Source organism: Temnothorax nylanderi, unplaced genomic scaffold (assembly GCF_030848795.1).
Source record: "Temnothorax nylanderi isolate EJ_2023f unplaced genomic scaffold, tnyl_v1.0 TNYL_tig0409_pilon, whole genome shotgun sequence".
NCBI classification, from domain to species: Eukaryota; Metazoa; Arthropoda; class Insecta; order Hymenoptera; family Formicidae; genus Temnothorax; species Temnothorax nylanderi.
The window spans coordinates 14,488-24,017 of record NW_027249471.1 but is presented as its reverse complement, the minus strand read 5'-3'; the positions used below and the strand labels follow the sequence as shown (position 1 = coordinate 24,017).

At 46.2% G+C, this 9,530-nt stretch overlaps 2 protein-coding genes across 2 annotated transcripts; both read right to left on the bottom strand.

Annotated features, from left to right (window-relative positions):
- Positions 1-320: 320 nt before the first annotated feature.
- Positions 321-3,170, bottom strand: LOC139782407 (uncharacterized). Its single transcript, XM_071721435.1, has one exon. The coding sequence runs from the start codon at positions 3,168-3,170 to the stop codon at positions 321-323; it is 2,850 nt and encodes a 949-aa protein (XP_071577536.1).
- Positions 3,171-3,323: 153 nt separating this feature from the next.
- Positions 3,324-5,096, bottom strand: LOC139782406 (uncharacterized). The gene has a single exon (XM_071721433.1). It carries the CDS (start codon positions 5,094-5,096, stop codon positions 3,324-3,326), a length of 1,773 nt encoding a protein of 590 aa, XP_071577534.1.
- Between the last annotated feature and the right edge of the window lie 4,434 nt (positions 5,097-9,530).

Sequence of the window (9,530 nt, the reverse complement as noted above, 5' to 3'; positions counted from 1 at the left end):
GGTAGCTGTCGCGGAATACGTCGGGTCCGACAAGGTCTCGCAGATCAACAACGGGAACGAAAACACGGCGAGCAATACAATCTAACGCTCGAAATCAACGGATGGGGCGAGAGATATTTCGCGATTCCTGAACATACCGCCCGCCTCGAATGCTTACATTCGAAACGAGAATTATAATACAGTGAGAACTTACGTCTAAATACATAATAAACTTAAATCTAAAGACAGAGTTTATACAATGAAAATTAATTCTAAATACATTGGCGCTTTATATTTATACATATGTACATCTCGGTGTCGTGACCGGGAGATGGGTCGCATCACGGCCGCGAACCGCCCGCCTTGACCGCTTCCTTTTCGGTTTCGATATTGATATCGATCGGCAGGAAACACAGCTTGACAATGGGTCGCTTATATTCGGAGCGTGCGGTTTTGACGGTAACGACGCGTGTCAGCCCATCATCCCCGGGATGACAGACGGTAATACGTCCGAGTTCCCAATGACTTGGGGGGGCGAGCGGATTACGTAAGAGAACGATCTGACCAACTTTGGCCAGGTTGTGGATAACGCGCCACTTCGGGCGTTGTTGGAGCGTATGCAAGTAGTCGCTCACCCAAGACCTCCAAAAACCTTCAGTAATTTTTTGTACGAGTTGCCAACGCGAAAGCCGATTCTCAGCGATGTCGAGCACGCTCGGTTCCGGAATTACGACAAGATTGGCACCGATCAAAAAATGACCGGGCGTAAGGGCGCTATAATCGTCGAGACTCTCGGACATTGATGAAATCGGCCGCGAATTTAAACATGCTTCGACTCGGCACAATAGCGTATTCATCTCCTCGTACGTCAGCGTGTGGGAGCCTACGCATCGCTTCAAGTGATATTTGACGCTACGGACTCCTGCCTCCCATAATCCGCCGAAATGTGGAGCCGCAGGAGGGAGGAAATGCCACGCTATCTGATCGCCTGCTAATCGGTTCAAAAAATTGGGATCGCGCACGGCAGCGTTACAAGCGGCGACGAGCTCTCGTTCGGCGCCCTGAAATGTCGTACCATTATCGGAGTACATGCTATGTGGACGTCCGCGTCGAGCTGTAAATCTGGTAAACGCCGCGAGGAAAGCTGCCGAGCTGTAATCGCTTACTAACTCGAGGTGAATCGCTTTCGTTGTCATGCAAATGAATAAGGCGATGTAGGCTTTGTGAGCCTTATGACCGCGTCCTTTCGCAGATCGTACGAGTATCGGTCCGGCATAATCGACTCCGGTATGTTCGAAAGCTCGCGAAGATCGATTAACTCGAACGTCTGGTAAGTTGCCCATGAGTTCCGCCGGGATGATAGCCTTTTCGCGAGCGCATTTAACGCAGCGGTATAGAACCGCTCGTACGGTTGCTCTAGCGCGCAAAATCCAGAATTCGGTACGGAGGTGAGCGAGGGTAATGTGCGGGCCTCCGTGGAGTGTGGTATGGTGAGCATGCGATATGATGAGAGATAACAAAGGATGAGACTGCAGGACGATTGGATGTTTGGCTGAATCGGGGAGATCGGACTTTTGAAGCCGCCCTCCGACTCGGATGAGGCCATCGGTGTCGAGATACGGGTTAAGCGCGACAAGTGAGCTTGATTTGGAAACGCGACTGTTTGCTGTTAGACTCGCAGTTTCTTGCGGAAATGTTTCACCCTGAATCTCCTTGAGCCAAAAGATCTTGGCAGTTTGAATTTCGCGTGGAGCTAATGCGAGCGATAGATTGACCTCCGCACTGCTATCCGGTATGGAATTGAGGCGAGAACGAAGGATCTTGGCGAACCGCATGAGATATGCCGTCACGCGCAGGAGCTTAGTCCACGAGGAATAGCGAGTCGCGAGATCCCACTGTTCGATAGCACGCGCGACGCAAGCGTGCACGACGACTCGGTTTTCCCGTGATATTTCAGATTCGATTGGCGACGAGCATGACGTCGGCCAGTGCTCAGGGGATTTTTTAAGCCAGGAGGGCCCCGACCACCACAGGGCGCAATCGGCAAGTTCACTAGGGCGCAAACCGCGAGATGCGCAGTCGGCGGGATTATCCGCCGTCGGAACATGGTGCCAGATTGCTTTCGGTAAAAGCTGTTGCACTTTGGCTACTCGATTAGCAACAAAAACTTTCCATCGTGATGGAGACTGCTTGAGCCACGCTAATACAATACGTGCATCTATCCAACAGTGATATCGGAGATTGGGAATGTCGAGATTCGAAAGAACAAAGGACATCAACTGTGCGAGCAGTAACGCGCCGCAAAGCTCGAGTCGCGGTACGCTTATTGTTTTGATTGGAGCGACCTTTGATTTCGCGACGAGTATGCAAACGATAACGGGGCCGTTTCTCGGTACGAGACGGAGATATACGACCGCGGCGTAAGCCTTTGTCGACGCATCCGAAAACCCGTGAATCTCACAATCAGCGATGTTAGAACCGTAGTTTGTCCAGCGAGGAATCGATATAAGTTTGAGACGCGGTAATTGACTGTGATATTCGCGCCATTGTTCTAGGAGATCACCGGGCAACACGTCGTCCCAATCGCATTTTAGGGCCCATAGGCGTTGCATGAATATTTTCGCGACAACGATAACGGGGGTCACCCATCCTAACGGGTCGAACAATTTAGCGATAGTGGAAAGCACCGCACGTTTCGTCTGCCCCGGGTTCGGTGGGGTCGTTACGCGGAAATGGAAAGAATCGCTTTCGGGATTCCACGCGACGCCTAATATCTTTAGAGGCTCGTCGGCGTGTAGATCCTTATCGCGCGCGAGACCATGATCTGAGGGATCAATGTCGGAAAGCAACTCGGGACAATTACTTGCCCATTTGCGTAACCGGAAGCCGCCCTTTGCCAAGAGAGCAATCAACTGATCGCGAATTTTAAGCGCGAGTTCACGGTTGTCCGCTCCGAACGTACAGTCGTCGACGTACGTTAAGAGAAGCAAAACTAGAGCGGCCAACGGAAATTCGTCTCCGTGATCCTTTACGAGCTGTAGCAGGACGCGAAGCGCGAGGTACGGGGCGGAGGCAGTGCCGTATGTTACGGTGAGCAACCGGTAATCCGCGACTGGCTCGGAGGGCGACGAGCGCCAGAGAATTCGTTGGTAGTCTACGTCGCGATTATCGATTAGAATTTGCCGGTACATTTTAGCGATGTCGGCAGTAAAGACAAACTGATGCTGACGCCATAACAGAATGACGGCGGCAAGATCTCTCTGTAGCTTAGGACCGATTAGCAAATGATGGTTCAACGAGGTACCGTTCGATGTAGCGCAGGAAGCATTAAATACAACCGGAAGCTAAGTGGTGACGCTGCTCTCACGAAAGACAGCGTGGTGCGGAATATAATAGACTTGAGAGTGACTCGATTGTGAGTCGGTATCGCTAACTTTCGTCATATGACCGAGCTTCTCGTATTCGTCGAGGAATTCGCGATATAACGCGGCTTTATTTTGTTCGCGAAGAAGTCGACGCTCCGAGCGAACTAAACTTGCTAACGCGGTAAAGCGGGATTCGCCAAGATCTATAGGGGGGCCGGTTTTGAACGGTAGCCGAACGACGTATCGTCCCTCCGGCGTGCGAGAATGAGTAGCGGCGAAATGCTCTTCGCACTGTTGCTCTTCGGGACTTAAATGCGTTTTATGAGGGACTTCTCCGATCTCCCAGAAGCGGCGAAGATCGAGATCCAGGTTTTCAAGGATTGCTCCGTGATGAATGTGAACGGAATCGGGATGGAGGGATTGAGCTGGAGCGATAGGCCCGGAAAGTATCCAGCCGAAAGCGGTATTTTGCGCGATAGGCTCGCTTGCATTTCCTTTACGGACACCGTCTAATATAAGCATGCCGTATAAATCAGCTCCGATAATTACATCGATTGGATCAGAGCTCATGGGATTCCTATCCGCTAGCGTTAGGTCAGAGATGTGCGCCCATTGTGACGTCGATTGAACGCGATTCGGTGCGTACTTTGACAGCGATGTGACTATATACGCGGTCGTCGAGAATGCAGGTTTGTCGCCGAAAGAGGCGGTTACACAAATATGTGCGGCAGAATGCGACAACGATTGCGATTCTCCGATTCCGGTAATACGGGTAGTTTGCTTCACCTTCGCGAGACGCAACCGCTGAGCGATATTTTCCGAAATTAAAGTCGCGACGGAACCTTGGTCGAGCAAAGCGCGGGCATAAACGAAGCGACCTTGTGGAGAGTAAACACGAACTCGAGCGGTTGCCAAAAGTACGGTTGACTTCGGCGTCATCGTATTCGAAATTAAATGAGACGCGATTTCGTTAGCTGTCGATTTCGGTAGCTCGGTACTCGTTGATTCGACGGTAGGAGCGGACTCTACGCTAGCCTGCTTTGCATCGTCCGTGAAATGCAGTAGGGTGTGATGTCGCTTATGACACGTTTTGCAGGATCGCGCGCTTTTACAATCCTTCATCGAATGTTTACACCCGAAGCAATTGATACAACGATTCTCTTTCTTTACATATTTGTATCGTTGCGACGGAGTATACGCTAAGAATGACGGACATTGATATAGTAAGTGCGAGGATTTGCACAGCGGGCACGCAAGGTTCGCGGTGGTTGTCGAATGAGAAGCGATCGATTTCGATTTAGACGACGGTTGAGATGTCTCGGATTTTGGAGGCGAGATCGCCTCGAAAGCACGGATACGCGATTCTAAAAATTTATCCAACTCGTCATATGTCGGGTAATCGACGGTCTCGCTCAACTGTAATTCCCACGCTTTCCGGGAAAATTTGTCTAATTTTTGCGAGATCAGAAATACGAGGATATCGCTCCACGTATCGACGGGACGATCGAGATTTTTGAGCGCTTGAACTGAGGCATTCGCTTTGTCACGCAGATTCTGAAGGTCTTTGAAGGTTTCGGACGCGAGCTGTGGCAACGAAAATAACGTTTGCAAATGACCGTTAATCAACCGACGTTTGTTCTCATAACGCGACGTAATGATATTCCATGCCACGGTAAAATTCGCGTCGGTAATCGCGAGATGGTTGAGCGCGCTACTTGCATCTCCCGTTAAACTTGAGCAGAGATAATGCATCCGATCTACATTAGAAATATTGCGATTGTCGATAATCATCGATTTGAAACGATTGAATCGAGTGATTGAAGGGATGTGCTGCTACTTTGAAGAAATCTCATCAATTCAATTTCATGATCTCCTTGACATGAAAGTGGACTGTCATTTTGAACAATTGGGCCAAATTCAAAGAAATCATCTTCTTCAATTACAGGCTGATTTTCAGTTCTCTCATCGTTCGTTAATTTTTCCAATGCTTGCAAAGCTATAAGTTTGACTTTATTTTGCAATTCTCTTGATAAGCATTGATTCCACCGGTTTTTAAATTTTGGATGAGTTAATGCTGCGAGCGCAGCCATCTTCTTCATCTTCAATGTTAAAAAATTTTTGAAAACGCTCTTTTAATTTCTCCAGCAACGACATTAAGAGAGGCTTGCAAATGTCTATATCTTTGTTTCCAATAAGACATTCCCATTTTCTGGTGAGAGATATTAACGTCGGTAGTAAAAATCCATAATGACATTCCTTATCACCTTGCAATATGTCTATTACTGTCGCAAGCGGTCGTAAACAGAGAAGATATTCTTTTATATATCTATAATCTTCAGACCTGGATAAACACTCAGTGTTAATAATACCTTGCAGAACATGATGATTCGTCAATTTATCCTGCAGCGATGCAATTTGTTTCAGAGCATCATAATACGAATTCCATCTTGTAATAACTGGTCTCTTCAATAAACAATTTAAGTAAGTTTTAAGAGCCTCACGTTTTTTTGGCGCTTTCATAGCTCTCCATAAAGTTTCACAGCGAAATATAGCTTCCTCGTGCGCTCTTTTTAATCTTAAATTATCTTGAATAACTTTTCCTGCATCAGTTGTGGCTATCAAATTGAGTGTGTGACTAGCGCAGCGCAAGTGCCGAGGAAGAAATTCACCATCGAGAGTCTCAACCGTAGCATTAGGATCGTAATAGTTAAAACAACCTGGCTTCGAAACGCGGATCTAGCTCGCGGCTGGGCGGGGTTCGAAGGAGGCGCGGAGGAACAGACGCAAGGCGAGGTTGGTAAAATGAAGCGTATTCCCAGGTGTAACAAAGGAACAAGATTTTATTCGATAACAAATGCTCACGATATTTTACAATGGTTCGGGGTGCGCGAGATACGATGATCGGCGTGCCGCGGGCGGCGCGAAGTAAAGCGCGGTGCTCACGGGGCGCGGATACGGCGACGAGACCGCGGTAATTCGGCGCGTTATGCGGCAGGATAACTCTGGCACGAGTCCGGCCACCGAGAAGCGCTCGGTGGAGGCAGAGTACGGGGGCTCTACCCCCGAGGCAGGCTACAAGCGTCTAGAGACGGGGCGGTATCCGGCGAGAAGCGCTCGGTGGAGGCAGAGAAGCGCTCTGCCCCCGTTCGGATAACTCCGTGTGCAAGGAAACCGGTCGTGTATCGAGAAGCGCTCGGTGAAGACAGAGTATGCTAGAGGCCCTCTACCTTCGTTCTGACTAGCGGGTGCGTGGTGTAAGAAAGCTGGTCGTCTATCGAGAATCGCTCGGCGAAGACAGAGAGTGCCGGAGGCGCTCTACCTTCATTCTGGCTAGCGGGCGCGTTGTGTAAGAAAGCTGGTCGTCTATCGAGAATCGCTCGGCGAAGACAGAGAGTGCCGGAGGCGCTCTACCCTCGTTCTGACTTGCTAGAGAGATGCGGGAATTCAGGATCGGTGCGGTCGGTCGGAACGTTGATCAGGAAATCGCACATCGCCTAGCAATCGCAAATACTAAACTTTATAATATTTACGCATAATTTATATTTACGAATATTTTCTATATAATATCTTAATATATCATACTCTTTTATTTCTTAAGAAAAGTGACAAAGCTAAATACTGTCAATATTTTCAATTTTTACATTGTTGTGACTATTTCAGAAAATTATGCTTTCTACAAAATGTCTATATAATTTTTAAACTACAAATATTTCTTAAGGCTCCTGTTCACTCACTGCAGCCATCTTGGATTGATGACGTCAGAAGCGAGAAAATCATGAAAATATATCATGAAAATTCTTGCGATTTACACTAAAATAAAAATGCTTTTTAATAAAATACCATCTGTAAACGATAAAATAAATTTGTAAAATACACCGAAAATTCCCCCTTTATATAAGTAATCCATATTTGTCGAAGTGAATGTTGCCTAATCAAGAACGAAAACAAGCCGTTTGACAGCTGCCGAATTGAAATAAGTATTTGCTTGCACATATTAAATCACAATAAAGTGGATATCTTCGGTATATTTTAACGCTATCACAATAATTTTAAATGTAAAAACACTGCACTAAAATGAAGAATAACGCTGTAAATCGCAAGGATAATTTTGCTTCTTGACGTGTGTTTGAGATCACGAGTGCATCGTAGCGTGCATCGGTCTCGTCAAATGAAAGGGCACAATGCGCGTGCCTTCTCTGTATTATAAGTTCATCGTTTCAATAAAAATCCTAATCCGAATATGTAAGTTCTGAATACTTTGCATTATAACGTGGGCTTCTCTAAAGGCATTTCGCAATTGATACCTTTCAAGACGTTTCCAAAACGCCGTTTTCATGTCCTTGCGTAATGGAGAAACCCACGCTATAAACAGTCACCGGTGTGACAAACAACAACATTGCTAACGGCCGGTTAGCAATGTTTCGTCTCGCGTCGAGGCGATGCGGTGACGTAGGCAGTCGATTGCCAATCAGGTGCGACTCAATGCGTGTCATAGCCCTTTGCCGCCAATCACAAGGGAAAATCGGAGGTCACCGACAACGCTTCGAAACAATTGGTTATTGCGAGAAGAAGCTCCCGTATAAAAGAGCTTGCCTCGTCGCGCACCGGGCTCTTTGTCGAAAGTTAATCGCACATAATCTCCGCTCGCTAAACCGCTTAACTACTCTAGCTAACACCGCTGTATACACCGCTTTGAGTTCGCTTTTCGCTGTCGCGCTTCGCGAACACGCTTTCACCACCGCTGCATGCCGTACTAACATCTGTGCGCGCGTTTACGGCTTCTTGCTTCGCTAAAAGTAAAGGAACACTGTATCCATTGTATATATTGAGACTTATTGTAATATACTTATTTTATTGGACTTATACGTATTTGACTTGTGTGAACCGCTTTCCTCGTGGTCGTCTTCCTCGCGCCATCAATCGCGCACCCGCGCATTCTCGCACAACGTGTCATTTTTCACGTCTTATAGTTCACAGTTTTGCCAAGTCGCCAGGTCGCCACTGTCAACGCGGAGTTGGCTCGCGAGCCAGCAGGAGCCTTAAGTTATACGTGCTTTTTTGCAAATGTGCGATACATCAATTACAATTTTTTACTAAGGTGTATGTCCAAATTATATGTAACTTAACGTAATAAAAAAAAACTAATAAATTAATAATATACATACTAAGCAATATACACAAAATGTATTTTGTTGACAAGCATTTATATTTTTAATAGCATGTGTTATGACTCTTGCACACAAGACGTGTCACGCTAGAGAATAATGCGTGAGATAGTCAGAAAGTTTATTTTTACGACGAAAAGTCATTTCCTTAATATATTAATATTCTAATATATTAAAAGGGGGTTTGTGAATATTTTTACCTTCTGCAATATAACAAGTGCTCGTTATTCCTAATTCTCTAAAAGCCTTAACAAAATTAGAACCATTGTCTGTAACGGTGGAAACTATTTTTTCACGGTTTACTCCAAATAAACTATTAATTTCCATCAGTAAATCGCCTTACCAGACTCACCTTAATCAAGCACCCCAAAAGGTGAGAGGCAAGGGGACTCACCTTAATCAAGCACCCCAAAAGGTGAGAGGCAAGGGGACTCACCTTAATCAAGCACCCCAAAAGGTGAGAGGCAAGGGGACTCACCTTAATCAAGCACCCCAAAAAATGAGAGGCAAGGAGACTCACGTAAATCCAACACCCTACTCTACGTGGCTTCTTAAAGGAAGATTACGTTTACGATTTTACTGTTCACGTGTGGAGAATCAACAAGAATAAATAATATGATTTCAATCTCGGATCTCCTTAAGTAACGTTTCTACAAATCTATCTGTAAGAAGCCTCATAACTCGCAAAGTACTTAATGAAAAATGACTTAGTTATAAGTGTTTTGGAAAGCTCTCGAGATAAGCTACAAGATATGTAAAAATAGCAGGTTCTATATAAAATATTGAAATCGACATTCACGTGACCTTCAAATGACTATTCAAGGTCAAACCAATGACACCATCTTATGTCCCCCTTGAAACCATACAACTTTTAGCTGAAACATTTTTCTCAAAAACGCTTAGTTTTCCAAAGAAATGCTTGATACGGGCACGCTGATGCACCATGTATACTTGAAGTATACACTCTAAATACTTCCGTTTAGGCTGGAACTGACTAAATATTACTTCCAAGGTTATAAGG

What these genes read in the sequence shown, in the direction of transcription:
- LOC139782407 (XM_071721435.1), bottom strand. Translation starts at nt 3,170, where the DNA reads ATGTACCGGCAAATTCTAATCGATAATCGCGACGTAGACTACCAACGA.
- LOC139782406 (XM_071721433.1), bottom strand. Translation starts at nt 5,096, where the DNA reads ATGCATTATCTCTGCTCAAGTTTAACGGGAGATGCAAGTAGCGCGCTC.